General features: G+C 39.6%; 1 protein-coding gene across 4 annotated transcripts in view; it reads left to right on the top strand.

Annotated features, from left to right (window-relative positions):
- The window catches only part of ROS1 (ROS proto-oncogene 1, receptor tyrosine kinase), a 117,525-nt gene that overhangs the window by 4,202 nt on the left and 88,637 nt on the right, over positions 1 to 24,686 (top strand). For all 4 annotated transcript variants that reach the window (XM_030316230.1, XM_030316229.1, XM_030316228.1 and 1 more), the window contains 7 exons: positions 2,574 to 2,618; positions 3,754 to 3,813; positions 5,517 to 5,543; positions 12,208 to 12,268; positions 19,684 to 19,832; positions 20,509 to 20,647; positions 23,879 to 24,080. In XM_030316230.1, the coding sequence (XP_030172090.1) occupies positions 2,595 to 2,618; positions 3,754 to 3,813; positions 5,517 to 5,543; positions 12,208 to 12,268; positions 19,684 to 19,832; positions 20,509 to 20,647; positions 23,879 to 24,080 (662 nt within the window). In that variant the 5' untranslated portion in view covers positions 2,574 to 2,594. The remainder of the gene's footprint in view (positions 1 to 2,573; positions 2,619 to 3,753; positions 3,814 to 5,516; positions 5,544 to 12,207; positions 12,269 to 19,683; positions 19,833 to 20,508; positions 20,648 to 23,878; positions 24,081 to 24,686) is intronic.

The raw sequence follows: 24,686 nt of genomic DNA, 5'->3' as shown, positions 1-24,686 counted from the left end.
GCACATAACATTACCACTAGATTTCCAAGTTCCTGGTACTGTACTATGATAACTAATACATTATTATTTGAGTCCTTGCAGAGTTTTGTGAACTAAATATTATCTCATTTATGTCTCTGATGAGAGTACTAAGTTTAGACAGCACAGGTGACTTTGAAAATATCACATCACGAGCAAGTGTCGCATATGGGACTAAAAGGCAGACTATTCTGCATTTACCAGGGTTGAAAGTATGGAAATGATATTAGTTCTGGCTGAGGTGGGCAGAGTAGACAAGGTTGTGCCCAGAAGTAGGTATGGGTTAAGAAGATTTGAGATCCAGGACTGGGATTGCGTGTTTTAAGCAGATCACTGGAATAGATGGAGCTAAGGTAAACTGGTAAGGATCCTAACTGTAAAGTAAGGAACATGAATTTGGTGAAGATTATAGAAGGTGTTGTGCTTTGGTTAAGAGCACAGGCTCTGGAGACAACTTTCAGATCTCTAAATTTTAACTCTTGGGCAATTTGCTAAACCTCCCTGTGTCTCAGTTGTACAATGGAGTTAAAAATAATGCCTACTTAGTAGGGCTGTTGAGATGTTGAATGAGATTTAGTGTAAAACACCTTGTAGAGTGCCTGGAACATAGGAGCCACTCACTGCATGGTGGCTATAATGATGATGAAGAGTGGGGTGGAGAATACCATGAGATTAGAGAAGTGTGTTGACAAACTCTGTTTCATCAGAACCCTATAGACCTGACTCATGAGGCTACCTTGCCCAAGACCACTTGATGGGCTTTCCATTCAGCCTGTTAAATTTAGTCTTGACTCAGTACTGTTACAATATGGCTTTATGGTCACCAAGAAACATCTGTTAACTTACTGTTTAAAATGGAACGGAGAGGGGTGCCTGGCTGGCTCAGTCAGTGGAGCGTGGGACTCTTGATCTTGGGAGTGTGAATTCAAGCCCCATGTTGGGTGTAGAGATTGCTTAAAAATAAAACCTTTACAAATGAAAAAAAGATAAAATAAAATGGAATGGAGAATCTACCCAGCATCCACCCTGTTGTTTTTATGAGCTAACAGATTTTTGAAGGGATATGAAAATTCGATTGCAAAATGACTCTTACATTTGATTTTATATGATTGTGGTTCAATCATGTAAAGGAGAATCAAAAGCTTCATTTTGAACAAAATTGTGGAAACAAAGTACTATTGTGCACCTGGTTGTAAAATTAATCTAAAAGATACAGTTCTTACTCTCTAAGTACTTATTATGTAAAAACAAAACATGTTAAGCATAAGTGGTTAAGGAATGGAGGTTAGAGGAATCTTCACTGACACATCAAATGAGAGTGGAAAAGGCAACATTGGTTCTTTGGCTCCTGTGTCTGATTACTTCTCAAGTAAATCCCCACAGTGGTAGGCCACTGTATAAGACTTCCAAGAGATAGGACTTCTGGAGCATTCCTGTGGAATAGACCATCTTGAATTTATGTGTTTATTCCTTCCATATGTATTTATTGAACACCTCTTATCATTCTGGACTGTTATAGGTACTAAGGACAGAGTGAAGCACAAAATGAATGGTGCTTACATAGAAGGGGAGAGAGTGCTCAGTGAACATAGTGATAAACAGATCTTCTCTTTCCTCTGAAAATAGTGGGCTATTCAGAAAGCCACAAGAGATGCTTAAACCACATACAGGGCCCCTTGGGATTTTCTACCATCTCCTGGAACATATCTTGCTTGCAGTGCTGGGACAGCTAGGATAGATGGCATGCTCTTTGCTGGATTAATTGTCTTTTCCAATTCAATGGTTCAAATTCAGCAACTTTTCAGGGGAGGTTCTGAGCAATATAGAGGTACTAGGAGTATTCACTTAGTTATCCTCTGCTCCTAATTCTAAATCAGTCAGTGAGGCAGTGATCTAAATTAGATCATATCCATAGAACACTGTTCGGGCACATGTATGATTATCATAGGCCTAATATTGCCATCTTTTGTAAGCCTTTTCTATTTGCCAAGGGCTCCACTCACATGATGATCAGGGAAAGGATGAACAATTTATGGATTTTTCCCTCTTAGTTCCTATTTCTTTTATTTTACCCCAGCACAAAAAGATCTTAAAATTTGTGAAAATATGAGAAAAAAAGAGTAATCTGATGTTTTCCTATATGTAAAATTCTGAATTTGTATTTCTTCTCTCTTCTTAGTAAGGTGACTTTTAAAAAATCTGAACATAATTCATCTTTAACCTATGAGTCCTTTAAATGGATGAATTGACTAAAGTCGCAGGTTTATTTAATACCATGTGAGAATCTATCCAATGTCCTCAACCACTCCTTACAGTCATATCCCCACTCCCACCTTTATCATTTCTGCAGAGTTCTTAGACATTCCATCTTACAATTTGCACTGGCATTTTACCTGATTTCGGGACTGATTTAATGACTTTAAAACATTGTACTTTCTAGTCAGAAAGCATGGAGGAGGCAACGCTATTCCAGGAAGCTTTTTACAAAAAGGTGTGGTAGTTGTACTGAACACAATATTGATAGCTGGTATTTATTATCTCCTTCTTCACTTCAGGGCAGGCAGCTTGACATTGGCATGCCATATAACCTGAGTGAACCGGTGAGTAATCGCTTCCATTGTCTGGAAGTTCATAGTGTTTGTATTGATAAAAATGGGGCAATGGTCAGGTTTTATTACAATGAAAATGTTCCCTAAGTAAAGTCTCATTTATTGGTCCTTGATGGAGGAAACTCAACTGAAAATAGTGAGACGTCAGAATTATAGAATATTCAAAAATGAACTCAGGCACAGTGTCTTGAAGAGGAAAGAACACAGGACAAATCCAACTCTGTGATTTTGGTTCTACATTACTGTGTGGCTTTGGATAAATACTTAATATGTCTGAGACTTAGTTTTATTATATGCTGTCTGAGAGGGTTGGATTAGATGGTCTCCAGTGTTTCCTCTAACAATTACACTTATGGTTTTATTACTTTCCTGCACCTGTATCCATTTATTCAACAAGTGTTTAGTGACTCAAAATATAAACATGAACAGACTTCCCAAGCTGTTGATCTATTTAGGTTTTGATATGCTGCCTTCTGGTTGAGTTCCCAGTTTTGAGTTTTGCTTGTTTTTTTTTTTTTTTTTTTTTAACTATTTAAGTTTATTTCTTTCTTTTGAGAGAGAGAGAGAGGGAGAGAGAGAGAGAGAGCGAGCACACAAGTGGGGTGGGGGCAGAGAGAGGAGGACAGAGAATTCTAAGCAGACTCTGCACTGACAGCCCCGATGTGGAGCTCAAACTCATGAACTTTAAGATCATGACCTGAGCCAAAACCAAGAGCCAGATGCTTAACCAATTGAGCCACCCAGGCACCCTTGGGCTTGACTTGTGCGTGAAGACATGGCAAGGACGCACAGTATGCTCGATGCCATGTTGTCCAGGACTTTACCTGCTGCCAGCCACCCGGTGGACAGTGTGTTCCCTGAAGGCTCTCTGGCTTCTAGGCCTGCCCCCCCACCCCACCTGTACTCAACAATCCCGCAGCCCTGTAGTGAATCACACCAAGCCCTGCTCTGCCTGTAGATATGAGGGCTCTGCTTAGAATTCCAAAAGTCTTGATCCTTCTGAGGCCACGGATTCCTGGGTAGATATCTATTTCTAAAATACTTTTTGTTACTAAGTTGTATTACCAGGTAACAAGAAAAAGTCACCATTCTTTAGTCACCATTGTCTCTTTATTATCTTTTGCAGTGCATCCAAGGATGTCATTTTTGGAACTCTGTAGATCAGGAAAACTGTCCTTTAAAGTGTGTAAGTATTAATTATGTTTCTGTTTTGATACTAATAATGCCTTCAAGAGAAAAGTCATCTAGGAGGATTCCCATTTGAATTCCCACTGGCTTTCAATTAGTTTGCTTGACTCTAAAGGAAAAGTATGATAGCCTGAATGATACATAATTTGAGATAAACATTACTAATGCAACTGGAGACCAAGGGAGTTTAATGAAAACCATGGAACCCAGGAATGTTCAATTGCTCCAAACCATAAAGGCCTTTTAGTAGAATGTCAGGCCTGTGTTAAATTTCCTAGTCTTACGCTTCTCAAAATTTAAAGCACAATAATCTAAGGATCTGAGGATCTGGTTAAAATGCAGATTCTGATTCTGTAGATCTTGGGTGGGACATGAGATTCTGTACTTGTAACATGCTCCCAGGTGATGTGATGCTCGTAGCCCTTGGATTACACTTGGATAGCAAGGCCCTAGATCATGTTGAAAGTTTCTCTGCAGGGAACACGGCAGCAACCTAATCCAGGAATCATAGCCCCTACATTCACTCCACTCTATGTAGAAAATACATCCCCAAATAGTTGATTTTTAATTTATCCCAGCTTTGCCATTTAGTGTGTAACTAGGTAAGGTACTTAACCTCTGGGTACTTTCTTTCCTTATCAATAAATTAGGATAATAATAGAATCTCCTCCCTAAAGACAAGGCCCGATACACTGTAATTACTCAGATCTAATGAATAAGAATTTTGTTATTTAAAAGTGAGTTGGCTCCTTTTTTCAGATTGTTCAGGTTGGAGGTTAAATCATGATAATTTGGGGGTAATTTTAATATTGTTTTCTATTAATAAGTGAAACTATATCGTTGAAATTTAAATAAGGACATTAACTTTTCCTTACAAATGGTGCTCATAGCTCTTCCTGTATGATATGTCCGCAGAAGTCACTATTATGGGAGTTGCTTAGGCCGACTCTCACATTTGTGACTATGTGCCCCATAGAATGGAAGTTACCAAAACGTGGAACAGGTGCTATCTGGATTTTGGAGCTATTACACATTCTAAAAGCACTCTTACCTTTCTTTTGGTACCACTTTATACAAATTTCAGCTAAGATCGTTACTTGTTTAGTTTGTGTTTGCTATCTTTTGCTCTGACACGTAAACACATCAGAGTGGGTCTCTCTCCTTCTGGTTCACACTGTGTCTACCGCACAGAACACAGTGAGGGGCACATAGCAGGTGCTCAGAGAGCACTTGCTGGGTGAATGAATGGGAAGTACCATTTGTTGCTGGCAACAGTCCAGGCAATAGAGTGGGCACCGGAGCAGCCAGTCTGGGCAGGGGAACCTACTGGCCTTTGCTAGCCAGAGTGGTGGGTGGTTTCCATTTCAGCTTCTGTCTCCACTGGGCATCTGCCAACACCTCTTCATTCGCTAACCTGGTCCATCACAGATTACCTCTTAGTTGCCTGGGATTTTCTAGTAGACATCAGGCTCCTCCATTTTTCCAGTGATGCAAACATGATTTTTATAGCTGTTCATACAGTGTGGCCTGCCTGGAGAGAAGGCCCAACTCTGGGCTTCTTGGTCTTGATTGTTTTTATTGGTTATTTGTCAATGGTGAGGCAAGAAATTAATTTGAAAGAAAAATATACCAAAGTGTCATTAAAGTTATTTACAACTTTAAGGATTTTAAGTGGTTTTCTTTTTCTTTTCTTCCATGCAGAACGACACATATACCACTGTTTGTGAGGTGAGTTGGCAATCACAGAGATGTCATCAAACTCCATGTTTTCATCTATTATATTTAAAAAGCTATTGAAATAAGAATGAAGAAGCCAGGGCATCTGGGTGCCTCAGTTAAGTGCTTAAGTATGGGACACTTGATTTCGGCTCAGGTCATGATCTCACGGTTTCCTGAGTTTGAGCCCTGTGTTGGACTCTGCATACCAATTGAGTAGAGTCAACTTGGGATTCTCCCTCTCTCCTTCTCTCTGACTCTCCCCTGCTTGCACTGTGTCTCTTTCAAAATAAATTAATTAAAAAGAGAGAGAGAGAGAGAGAGAGAGGCACTTGGGTGGCTCAGTCAGTTAAGTGTCCATCCGACTTTGGCTCAGGTCATGATCCCTTGGTTTGTTAGTTTGAGCCCTGCATTGGGCTCTTTGCTGTCAGCACAGAGCCTGCTTGGGATCTTCTGTCCTCCTATCTCTCTCCCCTTTCCCTGCTTGCTCTCTCTTTCTGTCTCTCTCTCAAAAATAAAAAAAAAACATTAAAACAAAAAAAAGAATGAAGAAGACTTAGTAATTCTCAGAGCACAGAAATGCTCACCTGGAGTGCTATAAATGTGGGTATAAAAATGACTGTGAGATTCCATTTTTGACACAAATATTTGCTGTTTTATATACCCATGTGCATATATATATGTGTGTATATGTATACACACCTTCACATATATACATATATATTACTCTAATTTGATTGGACAGTTTCTATTCTGAGTGTCTGGTGGGGGAAAGGGTGGTTGGGGAAGGGGGAAAGTGCACATCTAGGGATACCCTTACCTCTGCTGATCTCATTTTCTTCCCCACAAATCACAGTGGTCTGTCATTAAATACAGAACATTAAAAAAAGAACACTGTAGTTGCAATTTTCTTCCTTATTCAACAAACTCCTTTGACAACATTTTAAAGCACAGCTTTTAAAATATTTTATTTTTTATTTGTTTCCCCTGCTGTGATAATATGACACTTGATGCTGACTCTGGCTGTTCAGATCTCTTCTCAGCACACTGCCTGTTCCCCCTGCCCATGCTGGTCCCTCCCCTGCATTGGATTTTCTCTTCTTTTTCAGAAAGACTGTAGAGATTTTGATCATTTCTTATTTGATCTTCCTCAACTGTTTTGGATTCTATGGCCCTCAGAATTAGTTTTAGGTTGACAACAGATGTTTATGAAGAAACTGCATTATTTCTCAGCTTAAAGTTTATGTTGTATTCTATGCAAATGTCCTTGAAACCGGGGAGCGGAACTATTTTCTTCTGCCTGGGAAAGGAGTATAAATTATCATCAATTAGTAAAATAGGACAATGTCTTTTTACTAGAGAATAAAAATAAAAAACAAAAAACATTACACTGGAACATATTCTCAATAGTCTGTGCTTACTTTTCACCTCAAGTGATTTTTTTCCTTGGGGATAGATGGAAGGGTCAGGGTTGGCTAAGAAGTGATAAAACAGAGGGGAAAATTCACTCCATATGTAAACAAAACAATTATAGGTCTTTCTTGATTGAGATAAAAAAAAACTGCCTGAGAATCTTTTTATATGATTAAAGTAAAATTACCTCCCCCTCTCCCCAAACCATCCCTGGGGAGACTGTGTCAAGAAAGGCAGAGAGAGTTCAAGGCTCTCAAGTGCTGAAGCAGCCCAGGATTGGATTTCTAATGCTGTAGCTCCCAGGCAATCATTGTGCTGCCCAGTTGCCTGTATTTATATAATGTATATCTTTTCTCGCAGTGTTATAACTTCCATAATTATTCTGTTCTTTTCTATTAATACTTGGCTATTTTACGCTTACAATTTTTTTGAATGTTTATTGTTGAGAGAGAAAAAGAGAGAGAGAGAGAGAGAGAGAGAGAGAGAGAGAGAGCAGAGCACAAGTGGGGGAGGGGCAGGGAGAGAAGGAGACGCAGAATTCGAAGCAGACTCCAGGCTCCGAGCTGTCAGCGCAGAGCCCCATGTGGGGCTCAAACCCACCAATCATGAGATGATGACCTGAGCCTAAGTCAGCTGCTTAACCGACTGAGCCACCCAGTTGCCCAGATACTTTGCTATTTTACACTTTAAATAAAGTAGAACTGAATAGCAATACATGCTTTATAGCTATGGAGATCGAGATAGGTATGTGGATGGAGACTTAAACTCAGCTACCCACACCTGCAGGAAATCAAACTCTTCAACCATTAATGCGTCAACCCAGGAAGCTGGGCATTTCTGCACATGGTCCTTGGAGGAAATAGTCTTGAAAATGTTAGCTTAACAAAGTATAAGTTGGAAAATGATGTTAGCCCATGAGAGGGCTTATCCCTGGTAATTAAAAACACAAATTAGATCATATTGTTCCTAAAAATCTTTTTATGGCTTCGCATTGCTGTTTCAGAAAAATTACGAACTACCGTTTGCTGCCTCCCCGGCCTCTTCTTGCACCCCTCTCCCTGTTCTCTGTGCCGGCCACACTGGCCTTTCCCTCTTCTGAGCACAGGAGGCACATTCCTGCCTCCCAGCTTTTACCCTTAAGACCCATAGGAGCCCAGCTCCTTGAAATCACTTAGGCCTTGCTCTAGGGTCATCTTTGCATGGTTCTTTCTGAGAGCCCTGATGAGACAGCCTTCCTGCCCAGTCAGGACTTATGCCTTCAACTTGTCTTATTTTCTTCATAGTACTTTTCATTATCTGAATTTTATTTTATTTTATTTTATTTTTTTATGGCTTTTTTTCTTTTGTAAGTTTGTTTGTTTATTTATTTATTTATTTATTGAGAGAGAGAGAGACAGAGACAGAGAGAGAGAGAACAAGCTGGGGAGGGGCAGAGAGAGACGGAGACAGAGGATCCAAAGTGGGCTCTGTGGTGAGAGCAAATAGCCCGATTCGGGGCTTGAACTCAGGAACTGGGAGTTCATGACCTGAGCCCAAGTCAGTTGCTTAAGCAACTGAGCCACCCAATCAATCACCCCTGAATGTATTTTGTTTAAAAGAATTTTTACTCTGTTGTTGTCGGTCCTCTTCTAAGAGAACGTACATTCCATGAAGGTAGGGAACTTACTGGTCTTGCTCCTTCAAGCCTAAACCCGTGCTTGGCACACACAAAAAATGTACTCAGCAAACACGTTTTGAATGAATGAACGAACAGTGTTTTAGGGAAAGAAGCCACAATTCATATGGAGAGTCTGTAACTAGGGGCATCCCAGGAGGGTGGTAGGTGTGTCCTCCTTGTGCTACAGGAGTAAGAAAAGGCATTTTGCAGCAAGTGAGCCAGTCTGATAAACACAGGAGTGGAGCCAGAGGACAATGAGACAAGTGGTTTTACTACAATGGGAGAAATGGCAGTAGGGACTAAAACAGAGACAGCAGGTCGATGTAGCCCCTGGGAAGCATGCACTTGGCTTCTGCAGTGGGAATGGTAGCTCAGTAGCCCGGAATAAATACACTGTATAATTGCCCCATCCACGGGCTCTGGGCTCAGATTCTCTGGATTCCTTAAATCCAAAACCTTTAGATGCTCTCTAGGCAATTTGAGCACTGGGTAATGTCATGCGAAGTCCAACGTTAGATAGAGAGAGGAAGTCTAATATACAGTGTTGTGTCCACTTGATATAATATTTAAACTCCTTAGAGCAGAAACTTCCAGTTTTATGACTACAAGTTCCGGAGAGCTATGTACAGCATGGTGATTATAGCTAATAATACTGCATTATATACCTGAATGTTGCCAAGAAAGTAGATCTTAAATGTTCTCACCCCAGAAAAGAAATGGTCATTGTGTGATGGGATGGAGATGTTAGCAAATGCCATTGTGTTAATCATTTTGCAACATATAAATATATCAGATTAACATGTTGTAGACCTTAAATTTACACAATTTATATGTCAATTACATCTCAATAAGGCTGAAAAAAAATACAAGGTTCACAAAGTAACGAAACATTTAAACTCCTAGATAGATCAGAATTTTACTTATGTATTTTCCCCTGAAAAAAAAAATGCAGGAAAAATAAGCCCACAATTTCCTGGGCAGTCAGTACTAGCTGTATTTCCAAATAAACACTATTCCATCTCCTTTCTTCTTCCTTGGTGACTTGGAAAAAAATTTCCATGTTACATGATAATTTTGTTGCCACTTGGTATATTTATTCTCTCCTCAGGTAATGAACACGTTGAATGCATTTTATTGAAACCTGCAATAAGGATGTGAAAAGTATACTAAACCCTTAAGTTAAATAATCCTGAGCCCAGACTGAAGTATTTAAATTAATCCTTAACTAAGCAAACCCGAGCTTATCAGCCTGTACTTCCTTTGAGTGCCCAGGTCAAACATTGTGCAGCTAGTATTTGTAAATTACCTGGGATGTTTAGGGCAAATGTGTTGTGTCATCGTTTCCACCATCATCATGAGAAACAATAGCATGTTGTCTTAGGTATTATAATTGCAAATTGAGAGCAGGAATATGGATCATGATTGTGCTACAGTCACAATTTGTGCCTTTTCTCCAAGAGTTTTTTCCCCTTCCTTTCTTTTCTCTTTCTTGTTTTGTTTTCTTTCTTTCTTCCTTCTTTCCTCCCTCCCCCTCCCTCCCCTCTTTCTTTCTTTCTTTCTTTCTTTCTTTCTTTCTTTCTTTCTTTCTTTCATCTTGAATGCTAATGTATCTATTAAGAGTTGCAGGAAATTTGTGTCTTAGTTATGAAAATGTTTACTCTTTTCAGTTAATGAAACAAAATGTTAATCATTGTTAGGTTTTTGTAGACCTTAAAATTTAACATTACTATTTTTTAAAATTTTTAAAGTTTTTAAATTTAAATTCAAGTTAGTTAACATATAGTGTGATAACTTTTTCAGGAGTAGAATTCAGTGATTCATCACTTACATATAACACCCAGTGCTCATCCATCTATTATTAGGAAATACATAATTATAACATATGAGTATATGGTGTATACCTTCTATGATATGGAAAGTGATACACATCATTCAGTGACTGTGTGTCATGTGGCTAAAAATACTTGTTAATGGAATTGGTGAATAGATTTTTATTATTTTTAATATTTATTTATTTAACTTAAATCCAAGTTAGTTAACATATGGTGTAATAATGGTTTCAAAAGTAGAATTTAGTGATTCATCACTTACATATAACACCCAGTGCTCATCATAACAAGTGCCCTCCTTAACACCTATCACCCGTCTAGCCCATTCTCCCACTCAACACCTTTCCAGCAACCCTCAGTTTTTTCTCTGTATATTAAGAGTCTCTTATGGTTTGCTCCCTCTATTTTTATTCTATTTTTCCTTCCCTTCCCCTATGTTCATCTGTTTTGTTTCTTAAATTCCACATATGAGTGAAATATGATATTTGCCATTCTCTGACTATTTTTGCTTAGCATTATACATTCTAATTCTATCCATGTTGTTGCAAATGTCAAGATTTCATTCTTTTTGATCACTAGTAACATTCCATTGTATATATAAACCATATCTTCTTTATCTATTCATCAGTTGATGGACATTTGAGCTCTTTCCATAATTTGGCTATTGTTGATAGTGTTGCCGTAAACATTGGGGTGCATGTGCCCCTCCGAATCAGCTCTCCTGTATCCTTTGGATAAATACCTAGTAGTGCAATTGCTGGGTCATAAGGTAGTTCTATTTTTAGTTTTTTGAAGAACCTCCATACTGTTCTCCATACAGTCTGCATTCCCACCGACTCAGCAAAAGGGTTCCCCTTTTTCCACATCCTTGCCAACATCTATTGTTTCCTGGGTTGTTAATTTTAGCCATTCTGTCAGGTGGTTTTGATTTGTAGTTCTCTGATGAGCAGTGATGTTGAGCATCTTCTCATGTGTCTGTTAGCCATCTGAATGTCTTCTCTGGAAAAGTGTCTTTAACATTGGTATTAAGATATTTATTAAAATGTTCAAGTTATTAAGAAATGTAGTCAGTTTTTAATTTCTCAAGGAAAGCATGGGTATATAAAATAAATAGTCATCATTTTAAGCTAAAGTTTAAAGTGATTAACTCACTGACCTTTGACCAAGGTGGCAAACATATAATTGCATGGTTGAGGTCAGCGTTTTTTTCCCCCACTGTGGGGTGTCACATATTATAGGGTCATGAAATCAATTTGGTGAATAAAGAGTCACAACAAATTAAATGAATAGAATAGAACAGAACATATATGAGTGCATCACAGGTATGGGGTTTCTTAATGGGATAAAGTTGTTCTAAAATTAGATTGTGGTGATGGTTGCCCAATTTTATGAGTATAGTGAAAAACCACTGAACTGTGTGCTTTAAATGGCTGAATTTTATGGCATATGAAATAGATCTCAGTAAAACTGTTAAAAAAAAAAAAGAAAAAAAGTAAGTGCTGTTTCAAGATTCCCCCCCTCCCCACCCCCCAACCTGTATGTGTGTGCCAAGTTGTTTTGTGAAAATGTGTTTTGGAATCTGGGACATGATCAAAAAAGTTTGAAAGGTGATGTTCTAATTCCACTAGCAAATGGAAATTTTAAGTACTGTGGTGGAAATAATTGATACACCGGTATACTTATATAGCAGGCATTCGCATTTCACAATTTAGTTGACATGTATCAGCGAAAGCAGTTCCTGGGCTGCACTGACTGGTATGGTCCCTGTCTTCCTTAGCGAGAATCATGTGAGGTTGGCTGCAGCGGTGCTGAAGGTGCATACGAAGAGGAAGTGCTGGGTAAGCAGATGCGCGCCACTATTATTGAAAATAACACCACTCGAGGGACTGTGCGTATGTAAGAATGAGCCACCTTTTAAACTATCTAGACTTCTGGGGCGCCTGGATGGCTCAGTCGGTTAAGCGGCCAACTCCTGATTTCGGCTCAGGTTGTGGGTTCAAGCCCACATCACATGGGGCTCTGCGCTCCCAGCATGGAGCCTGCTTCGGATCCTCTGTCTCCCTCTTTCTGCCCCTCCCTGACTCGCACTTTGTCTCAAAAATAAATAAACGTTAAAAATTTTTAAAAAATATTTAGACTTCTCTATCTCAGTGTAATAAAAAATATATACATATATAGAAAAAAATTCAATATTTTCAAATGTGGAAGCCGTTGTGATAGAAACTCAGCAAAACTCTTCTTTTATTAAAAAAAATTTTTTTTTAAAATGTATTTATTTTTGGGACAGAGAGAGACAGAGCATGAACGGGGGAGGGTCAGAGAGAGGGAGACACAGAATCTGAAACAGGCTCCAGGCTCTGAGCTGTCAGCACAGAGCCGACGCGGGGCTCGAACTCACAGACCGTGAGATCATGACCTGAGGTGAAGTCGGCCGCTTAACCGACTGAGCCACCCAGACGCCCCGCAAAACTCTTCTTTTAGAGCAAAATAGGGTGCAGAGCACATGACCGAGGTTTAAAATCCGGAGGTTTTGCGCTCACTTCAGTAGGTGAGATCACTTCCATCTTAATGAAAGAGACAACTATGAATCCTAACTAGATTTGAGGTCAGGAAATGCCACTGTTTTAATGAACCAAAAGCATAAGAATATTTTATTTAATATGCAGTTAATTATTCAGCTAACAGCTAGTCAGCAGAGTATCTACTATCTGCCTGGCTCCCTTCAAGGCCCTGGGAAGTTTGCTGAATGTCTAGAAACTATGCTTCTTGCTTTTAGATTCTGATTAAGTAGGGTACTTGGCTATACGTCTCCAGTCCCCTTTGATTTCAGAGCAGGTTGGGTGTGTCTTAGTGAATTTGCCCTAGTGTGTTAATTCTCTAGTGGTTTCTGAAGAACCAACTCTTTGGTAAGTCACAGCCTGGATGTTAGTAGCTTTCTTTTCCAGAATTTCCAGGGTCTTCCTCCCACGAAGAGGTAGACTGTTCCCTCCAGACGGGGGAATGATTGATTCTCCTGTAAGTTGTGCTCTTTGCTTCAATGGCTTGCTCCTTGCTCTCAGTGACTGATGGAAACTGGAAGGAGGATCTTGCCTGGCTGTCCTGATTTGCTTCTGCCCTTTGGTATCCCACAAAAGAACCCCCTTGACATTTCTGTGGAGAGATAAGTGATAGTACATTCTTTTCCTTCTGTGTAGTGGGAATTAGCTATGGATAACATTTATATTCTATGGTTTCCAAACTGTGCTCCAAAGAACCTCCCTCCCCCCTCCCCCTCCCTCTTCCCCCTCCCCCTCCCCCCTCCCAGTGCATCACACATACCTCATAGGAACGCATGGGGTCATTTTAAACATTTAAGGGAAACATAGGGGTAGTTGATCTTCTGGACATTATTGGAACTACTAGTTGTAGGTAGTTCATGGTATAAACAATGAAATGAGCTACATTCCTTTCTATATCGTATCTTTGCAACGATGAGTTTTTTTGGTGATTACTGGGATAAAAGCAAGTACCATAAGGAACTCAACTTGGAACAGGTTGCCCAATAGGCACACAGATCCCATTAGTGTGCAATTCATTGTTTTTTAAGTTTATTTCTTCATTTTGAGAGAGAGAGCACCAGCAGGGGAAGGGCAGAGAGAGAGGCAGAGAGAAAGAGAATCCCAAGCAGGCTCCACAGTGTCAGCACGGAGCCCGATGTGGGGCTTGAACCCCTGAACTGTGAGATCATGACCTGAGTGGAACTCAAGAGTTGGACGCTGAACCGCTTGAGCCATCCAGGCACACCAGTGTGCAATTCTCTTTATTGAAGGATTAAATACATATATTGTCTTTCTATTTATGTGTGTTACTATTTTTTTTCAAATATCTGCTAAGGTGAAAGGACACGCATAACTTAAGTTATACTTAATACATGCAGCTGTTTGCTAATTCTTTTGGTCCAGGGAGTTATGCAAAAATTACTGAGAAACTAAAGATGCCGGAACTGAGAAAGTGCGGAAAGCTTTGAGTTGCGTTCCTTTCTTATATTCCAGAATTATACTAACAACTTAATTATATATTTTTATAATACAAGTGTAATTGGTGCTTTATTTAATATTTCACACTGGTTATGGATCAATGTCTATGTACCATTAACAAATGATATGTATCAAGTCTACATAAAAACAATTGTGCTTACAGGCCATATCTTCAGTTTGTTATAATGAATCTTTTTGCCCAAACACCTAAGATCCTTTTTAGTCTCTAACACACCCAGTACCCAGTTCGCCTATCTCTGAGTCTGCTGTATTATTCTGTTTTAGATACCGTCCGTGTCTCTCTTCCACGTGGTGGAAATAGCAATGGTGAAATAAAAAGAACTAATATTTGTTAGGTATTTATGAGTCAGGCACTGCTAAAAGTAATTTATAGATATTAGCTCTTTTTGCGCTCAGAGGTATAAATACTATTTTTAATCCCCATTTTACAGATGAGAAAAATGAGGCACAAAAGTATATATATTTGCTTAGGGCTGCATAGAAAGGGATGGTATTGAATGAACTAGAGAGGGAGTAACTTGATTTTAACCCAACTGTCTGATTTCAGGGGCTTTTCTTACCCACTCAGCTGTGTATTGAAAGTCGTTATACAGCTCAGTTCAGCTTCTTTTTCTTTTTCTTTTTTTTTTTTTTAATTTTAACGTTTTATTTATTTTTATTTATTTTTGAGACAGGGAGAGACAGAGCATGAACGGGGGAGGGTCAGAGAGAGAGGGAGATACAGAATCCGAAACAGGCTCCAGGCTCTGAGCCATCAGCACAGAGGCCGACGCAGGGCTCGAACTCACGGACAGTGAGATCGTGACCTGAGCCGAAGTCGGGCGCTTAACCGACTGAGCCACCCAGGCGCCCCTCAGCTTCTTTTTCTCATTTAGTTGACTCTTGTCCTGATATTTTAGAACAAACCTACTTGACCTCTGATTGTCCACGCGCATTGCCATGGCTTGGAAACATCTCTACATCTAGTTATGAAGTTTACCTTTACTTGCATTTACTGATATAACTCTGGTCCCTTCTGCCCAGGTCTCAACTTACCTTCTTTCTGATTCTTTCGGATCTTCCTCTTTGCTGACAACTCCACACTGGACTCTTCTTTAGCATGTCAACCTTAAAAATAAAGTAGCCAGTTATTTCACTAGCAATATGGGTTTATTCAGGAATTAGCAAAGGAATTGCAATTTGGGGTGAACAAACTATGGCAAACTGTAGGTAAGCCCAGAGAACAGAGGGAATGTAGGTTTTTATAGAGGAAAGAGGGAAACTGGGGAGGGTTGTTTTGAACAAAAGTTCACTGGAGAAGAACAGGAGTTCGAGATTGTGTTAGTGCATTGTTGCTGGAGTGTGGAGGGATCTTCCTTCTTTTTCTTTAAAAAAAAATCCCGTGTAAAAAATGTCCTCCTTGTCAAGATAATTCTTATCCTCCTTCTTGCTGCTGGTTATACAGGGTGCAATGAATGGTACGTGTGTGAGAGCTCCCCCCATCAGGGCTTCTTGATTCCACTTTATTTATTATTTTTTTAAATTTTTTTTAACGTTTATTTACTTTTGAGACAGAGAGAGACAGAGCATGAACGGGGGAGGGTCAGAGAGAGAGAGAGGGAGACACAGAATCTGAAACAGGCTCCAGGCTCTGAGCTGTCAGCACAGAGCCCGACGCGGGGCTCGAACTCACGAGCCGTGAGATCATGACCTGAGCCGAAGTCAGACGCTTAACCGACTGAGCCACCCAGGCGCCCCTCTTGATTCCACTTTAAATGAGGTTTCCTTTATTTTTTGAAAAAGGTTTTCCACTGCATATTCCAGTCCCCACGATTAAGTGTCTCACACCATAAAACAGGGGGGGAAATGGAGCTGTGCTTTGTTTGTGTAGTTATAAAAGCTAAAAATGAACTATAAATAAAAGAATCAGCAGAGAAGGGTTGTGCTAAGCCTCTCTGTGGGCCAGAACCTCAGATGATGGTGGCTATCTTTTTTCTGGATCACGGGATATTCTGGTACTATGGACTTTAATTAGTCCAGATTCAGTATCTATAATGATCAGAATGGTGTCAACTTTTAATCAGAAAGAGTGAGGTCGTGGAAGTTTGTATTTACCCATTTTAAGTTTCTTACAAAAACTTATTATGTTTTCTCAACCAGAGTAGTGATTATTTTTTTTTTTTTAAAGAAATTGTATCCCCTAAGGTCAGGAACAAGGCAAGGATGCCTGCTTTTGACACTTCTATTCAACATTGTACAGGAAATTCTAACCAGAGCAATGAGGCAGGAAAAAGAAATAAACCATCCAAATTTGAAATGGGGAAGGAAGATTATCCCTGTTTGCAGATAATATGATGTTATATGTAGACAGTGCTAAAGATAGCACAAAAAACTGTTAGAACTAATAAATTTGTACAAAGTCAACACATGAAAATCAGTTGCATTTCTATCCTCTAATAATGAACAATCTGAAAAGGAATTTAAAGAAGCAATTCCATTTATAATAGCATCAATAAGCACACAATACTTAGGAACTAACTTAACCAAGGAGGTCAAAGTCTTGCAAAATAAAACTATAAGGCATTTCTGAAACAAAGAAGACATAAATAGACATCCCATATTCTTGGATAGAAAGACAATATAGTTAAGATGTCAGTGCTAACACATAGCAACCTACAGATCTAATGTAATCCCTATTAAAATCCCAGTATCTTTTGTAGAAATAGAAAGACATGTTCTAAAATTCATATGGAATCTAAAGGGACCCCAAACCCTAAACAGAAGAACAAAGCTGGATGACCCATACTTCCTGATTTCAAACTTAGAGTGATAAGTTACAGTCATCAAAATAGTGCGACATTGGCAAAAAGACAGACATATAGATCAATGGATTAGACTAGAGTCCAGAAATAAATCCTATTTGGATAGTCAAATGATTTTTGACAAGTGTGCCTAGACTATTCAAAGGGAAAAAGACAGTCTTTTCAAGAAATGGTGTTGGGAAACTGGATATCCACATACAAAAGAATGAAGTTGGACCCTTACATAATATCATATGAAAAAATTAACTCAAAATGGATTCATGACCTAAATGTAAGACCTAAAACTATACCACTCTTAGAATTAAAAATAGAGCAAAAGCTTTACAACATTGGATTTGGCAATGACTTATTGGATATGGCACAAAACAAAAGCAACAAGAGAAAAAAATAGACAAATTGGACTTCAGTAAAATTAAAAAAATATGCATCAATAGACACTGTCAATAGAGCAAAAAGGCAACAACATAATGGAAGAAAATACTTGTAAATCATATATCTGATAAGGGATTCATATCCAGAATATATTAAGACTCTTAAAATTTAACAACCAAAACAAACCAAACAATCCAATTCAAAAATAGGTGGAGGATTTGAATGGATATTTCTCCAAAGAAGATATACAAATGATCGATAAGCACAGGAAATGATACTCAACATCACTAAACAATTGGGGAAATGCAAATTAAAACTAGAATGGTTACTCTCAAAAAAAAAAAAAAATCCAGAAAACTAAAAGTGTTAATGAGGATGTGAAGCAGTTGGAACACTTGTGCATTGTTGGTGGCAATGTAAAATGGCATAACCTCTGTGCTAAACAGCATGGTGGTTCCTTAAAAAATTAAAAATAGATTTACCATATAATCCAGCAATTCCCCTTGTGGGTATATACTCAAAATAAAGCGGGGTCATGAAGTGATATTTATACACTGATGCTATCTACCCACTTCTTATTGAATTCACAATAGCTAAAACATGAAAGCAATCCAAGTGTCCATTGATGGAGGAATGGATAAGCAAACTTTGATACATACATACAATGGAACGTTATTCACCCTTAAAAATGAAGGAAATTGACTATTATGTTTTCTCAACCAGAGTAGTGATTATTTATTTTTTTATAAAAGAAATTGTATCCTCTAAGGTCAGGAACAAGGCAAGGATGCCATGTTCAACATGGATGAATCTTAAGGACATTATGTTAAGTGAGATCAGCCCTGTCACAAAAAGGCAAATAGTGTTTGATGACACTTATGTGAGGGATCAGAGTATTCAAAATCACAGAGACAGAAAGTAGAATGGTGTCTGCCAGAGGCGGGGGTGCGGGTGGGGGTAAAGAATGGGAAGTTCGTGTTTAATGGGCAAGTTTCAGTTTTGCAAGAGGAAAAGAGTTCTGGAGATGGATGGCGGTTATGGTTGCACAACAATATAAATGTACTTAATACCACTGAACACACTTAAAAATGTTAAGACAGTAAATTTTTGTCATGTGTATCTTACACAATAAATAATTGGGGTGGGGGAAGCAAGCTCAAGTAGTAAATCAGTCACAGTTTTGGAAAATAGAAAAAGTAAAGTGAAATAACTTCATCCCCGGGGAACATACCATTCCAAATTCTAGCCCCTTGTACAGTGCCTGAAATTAGCACCAATAAATGTGTGTTGCCAGTTGTGATGTTACTGATGTTTAGAAGACACAAGATATTTTACATTATAGAACAACTGAATATAGAATCCTTTGGAGTACAACTACTTGTACATATAAAAATAACTTACTGGGACACCTGGGAGGATCAGCCTGTTAAGCGTCTGACTTCGGTTCAGGTCATGATCTCACGGTTTGTGAGTTTGATCCCCACGTTGGGCTCTGTGCTGACAGCTTGGAGCATGGAGCCTGCTTCAGATTCTGTGTCTCCCTTTCTCTCTCTGCGCCTCCCACACTTATGCTCTGTCTCTGTCTCCCTCTCTTTCAAAAATAAATAAATTAAAAACAATAAAAATGATTTATTGACAAGATGAGCAATAACAAGAATTGTAGTGTGAATTGGGATACACGTTCTGGGACAATGGATGGTTCTGTTATGTACCATATTCCTGGCACCCAGCCCCCTCACCTAGAAGGAAGTGGTTTAGTAAGAGAAAACTGGACATTCTCAGAACGCTCCATGGTCCTTGCCTGTAAAAAAACCAAAAAACATATTAATGAATACTATGGGGAAAACAAGAAGCCAGACTGATTCGCTGATTTTCAGAATATTAACCAGTTGACTATATGCATCTTTTATTATTCAGGTGGGTTTTTGTGGCAAGATGTAGTTGTAACAAGAGAGTCCTGAGAGCACTAGATGAAACGGACACCCTTTCTTCTGATATGACAGACAGAGGTGCATGGCGAATGAAACCTTCCTTTCTCCCCAGAAAATGCAGACCTCCCCACAGCACCCTTTGCTTCTTCCATCGGAAGCCATAGTGTGACGTTACGATGGAAATCTGCCAACATCTCTGGAGTCAAATACATCATTCAGTGGAAATATGCACAACTTCCTGGAAGCTGGACTTATACTGAGGTGTGAAAAGCTGCCTATGTACATACACACAGATTTTTTTTCCAAATTATTAGCAGTGCCAAATTACTGCATATATTATAGGCATAAAAACATTTTGGAGAAGATTCAAGTATAATGTGAGTGGTTGGATTAGATGTATTTTAATCTCTAGTACTCCCACACGTTGATGCTAAATCCTTTATTATAGAAGAAAACATATTATTAGACACATATTTTGTTCCTTCAGCACAACATCACATACTCAATACTCATAAACATTGATCCTTATCTGCCCATCCCACCCACAGTGATTCCAACTAGGAGGGAGGGCAAGAAGGTCACTTAGAACTGTCCCTTTTAGGAAAGCAAGCATAAGCAAGTTCAGAGAATAATCCCAAGACACTAAGTATATTAACATAGAAAAGTTAAAGTAAAACCTTGAGGTACATGGCAGAGGGCTGAATCCATACTTTTGTAATTTTGAAGAAGGAGGGACTTTTGGTGTGAATTATGTTGACTGACATCTGGATGGCTCAGCTCTAAGCTCCAGGCCTCTGTTTTTTCCTGGTCTGACGGGCCCTGGGTCACCCCATAGCCAAAAAAGTCATGCATCTTTTACAAACTAATCTGTGTTCTTGAGTCGCACCGTGCAGTGGTGATTCTGTAAATGCTGACTATTAATCTCTCATTGATGTAGGCTGTGTCCAAGCTCTCATACACGGTAGAATCCCTGCATCCCTTCACTGAGTATATTTTCCGAGTGGTCTGGATCCTCACAGCCCAGCTACAGCTGTCTTCTCTGCCAAGTCCCAGTTACAGGACTCATCCTTATGGAGGTATGGTTGCTTATGAAATGAGGAGATTATTCCAAAGTTTTAGTTTGGTTTGTGTTTATTTTATTTATTTATTTTATTTATTTTTTTTTCAACGTTTATTTATTTATTTTTGGGACAGAGAGAGACAGAGCATGAACGGGGGAGGGGCAGAGAGAGAGGGAGACACAGAATCGGAAACAGGCTCCAGGCTCTGAGCCATCAGCCCAGAGCCCGACGCGGGGCTCGAACTCACGGGCCGCGAGATCGTGACCTGGCTGAAGTCGGACGCTTAACCGACTGCGCCACCCAGGCGCCCCGGTTTGTGTTTATTTTAAATAACGAAATAAATGATTCCTTCATCAATCGATCCGTTCAGTAACTGAGTACCTCACTATATGTCAAGTCGCTATACCTCTGGGATCAACTGGCATTCTAGGTGCTCCCTGTACCTCTGTGGTCAATACAGAACTCCCTGTTCTTGTGCTGTTCACTTTTTGGAGGAGGAGACATAACTCTAAGGAGTAAACATAATAAATAAGGAAAGTAGATTGTAATTGGGAAGGTGCTGTGTACTATGGTAAGAGGAACATTTTTAAAAAAAATTTATTTATTTATTTTTGAAAGAGACTGGGGGAGGGTCAGAGAGACAGGGAGAGAGAGAATCTCAAGCAGGCTCCATGCTCTCAGCCTGGAGCCCCATGCAGGGCTCCATGCGGGTCTCCTAGAGGGGCTGCACGCTGGGCTCGATGCAGGGATCACACTCACAAACCATGAGATCATGACCTGAGTCAAAATCAGGAGTCAGACACTTAACTGTCTGAGCCACCCAGGCACCTGGGTAAGAGGAACATTTTGAACAGCGTCTGTCAGGGATTTGGAAATGGGACATGGGGTGAAGGACATCAGGTATTAAATAAGGTAGTCAGTATAAACCTCAATAAGCCACTAAGAGTTAAGGATGGTTTTAAAGCAGAGAAGTAATTGCTTCACATGCTTCTTAAAGAGGTAATTTTGTCAACTACACATAGAATGAATTGAGGGAATGAGAGAGATTTGAAAGCACAGACGTAGTGTGACCAGCATGGAGGTTATGATAATACTTTAATATTTTAACAGACATGATTTTTAAAAAAAATAGCACATTTTTTGGAGCGGTTTCTGATTTCTTCTTTTGAAGATGTGACTTCCACACCAGGAAAAGGATTCAAGCTTAGAGCATTTCAGGGGGATAAATGCCTGGGACGGACAATGAAGGAGAGTTGTCTGGTGCCTTTACCTGCAGGGTTAGCTGAATGGACCTGGGGGGCTTACTCCAGGCAGATGTTAGATGTCCCTACGCCTTAGTTCTGGAGATTTGGCAGTGTGCAAAGAGCCTCACACTGAACTAGGCCATGCCCGGAAGCATAGCTGGACAGCTGATGAAGCTGGTTGAGGAATTTTTCCCCTTCCTGACTAGTGACCTCTTATTGTTGATCAGATTTTAGGCTGTGTGTGGCCACCTCTGCTGATTATTCCCTGACCATCCTCAGAACCTCAGGTCAGACACTGGCCTAGGACAGTATTTGTAATGTTCCCAGGCAGAGTAGAATACATGGATCCTTCTTTGTTCAAACTAGTGTCTCATGCATCCTAACAGCGCTGGAGCATTTTCTGATGCTGGAGACATAACATGATCCAGGGTGCATGGCTAGTCAAATCAAAATAATGAAGAAGGCAAATTTTGCTTTCCATTTCTGGGCCTTTCTTCTGGATTTGTAAGCTCTCAGGCCCTCCAGGTATTCTGGACCTACACTGGGTATCCTTTTCGTGAATAGCACCTTATTCTTCAATTCTTTCTCACTTTTCTAGCCACATTAAAACTTATAGGTCTCTGTTTTGTGTTTCATGCTTCATGGCCCTCTTCTTTTCTTGATGGGAAATGTATGATTCTAGATGGTACCCTGACGAAGATAATTTCTTAACCAAGTGGAATTGTTATTAGTCAGGGATTATCTTGCCCAACCTGACCAGCCTTTTGGGGAGGATTTTTGTGGGAGAGATTTGGACAAGAATCACAGCTCACCATGTAGGTGGCATCTAACTTGCTCAAAGTGAAGCAGATCATGTCTGAACATTGGCCCTAAAGAATTAGGTTTTTTGACATCCTGATTCTGATTAGTGGAAGATGATTTGTACCCCTCTGCTCACCAAGGTGACTGAATGCGTGGAGCAGAGGAGTGGACACAATGAGGTTTGTGTTTTTCAAAGATTAGTCTGAGAGTTGAGGAGGAATTGTATCAGAGAAAGGCCAAGAGATCAATTAACAGGCCCTTTAAAAACTCATCCACTGTGAAAGTTGAACTGTCTTATTTCTACCAACTCTCATTAGTCAGGAGTGATGCAGAGCATTTGCCAAACGTGTTCAGAGGGAGCGAAGTCTACACAAGAACAAAGTGACATCAGAGTATGTCTTTCTCTGGGAAGAGGAAATAAAAGAGTGTGGTTTCAGGGGTGGGAGTTATGAGAAGTAGGTGGAGGCATGAAGGCAGATAGGCTGTTAGATCATTTGTTTTTCTGTCTGCTCTTTGCTACTTAGATAGCTTCTAAAGTCTGTGAGTGAATGCTTAATTAATTCACGCATGTTCCTTGAATCCTTCATAAGGGAGAGGGTCCTGCCTTAAACACAGTCAACTTGGATTCCAAGGGACCCTGGGAGCTGGGGTAAGGAACACACAGTCTGGGCCAGCACAGCTGAGGCCAGCAAGAGGGAAGCACACTGTTCTAAATCTTGCTTATCTGAACCTGTATCTTCAGCTGGAACTAGTAAGGCTATAGCACCCTCCTGAGTGAGAAGGCCCAGGATTCACTTCTTCCAACTCGCGTTAATCATTGACTCCTGTTTTATTATAGCTTCTCCTCTCCTTCCGCACCGGGCACCACCCTACAGTTTCAATTCATTCAGCTCTCCGGAGATTTTTGATAATTCTTTTCCAGAACATTTCTCCTATTTACGTACCTCCACATTTAATTTTATTTCATAAAGGAGATGCAAGGAAAATAATACTTGAAAGAGTCCCTCAGGAAAGTAGCTAACTGGTCTCAGTCAGGGATCAAGAGTTGCACCTCATAGATATCTTACCACGTCCTATCACTTACTTTGAATATTAATACAAATATTTAATTTACACTTCAAAACACAAAACTTTTTTCCTATCCTATTTAAATTTGTGCCTGTAATTTTCCTGCTCACCATGTCACCATTACTTCTTCTAGTTCCGGAAACTGCTCCTTCCATCAGAAATATCGAGAGCTCAAGTCCTGACACCGTGGAAGTCAGTTGGGCTCCACCACAATTCCCAGGAGGACCTATTTTGGGTTACAACTTAAGGCTGATCAGCAAAAATCAACAATTAGATTCAGGGACACAGAGAACCAGTTTCCAGTTTTACTCCACTCTACCAAACACCACCTACAGGTAAGAATTAAGTGGTGCAAGGTAATTGTAGCCAGCATGGCTGCAGGCATAGTAATTATTGAAGAACTATGGCCCCAAAGTTGTTTAAATGTATTTGGAGAACTCCCCTTGACTTTGTGCTGTTGGGTTGAAGTTCTTGTAGCTTTCCTCAAGTTTGTGTGTTAGATTACAGTGCCCTAAGCAAAAACATTCTGAAGTATTTCTATTATATTCAGAAGATCCTTATAAAGAGGCACTAATAAAGACACCATATACACCATGATACCATTTCTTTATTTAATCCAACATGAAAAAAGTAGGGAGGTGAAATTCTGTTAGTGGTGCTTTATTTATTTATTTTTTTAATTAATCGTTAGGGAGATTATTTTATTACTGTTAGCTTTTCTAGCATTTACTAACACCTCTTTAAATTAGGGTAGGAATGGGGGTCATGTAGATAGCAGAGTTCAGCTTTTGACCCCTGTGACCCTGACCTGGTCTACGGGGAATGCAAATAAGGATGTGATTGATGGTCTTTTCAGGGCTGAGCAGTCGTACCGAGAAACTAGATACATGCATTGCCACATTGTTCTTTAAATAGAAATATTGCTCCTTCTCTTTTTATCT

This window comes from Lynx canadensis, chromosome B2 (genome assembly GCF_007474595.2).
Source record: "Lynx canadensis isolate LIC74 chromosome B2, mLynCan4.pri.v2, whole genome shotgun sequence".
Lineage (NCBI taxonomy): Eukaryota > Metazoa > Chordata > Mammalia > Carnivora > Felidae > Lynx > Lynx canadensis.
The sequence above is the reverse complement of the archived record's forward strand: the minus strand, read 5'-3'. Positions and strand labels throughout refer to the sequence as shown.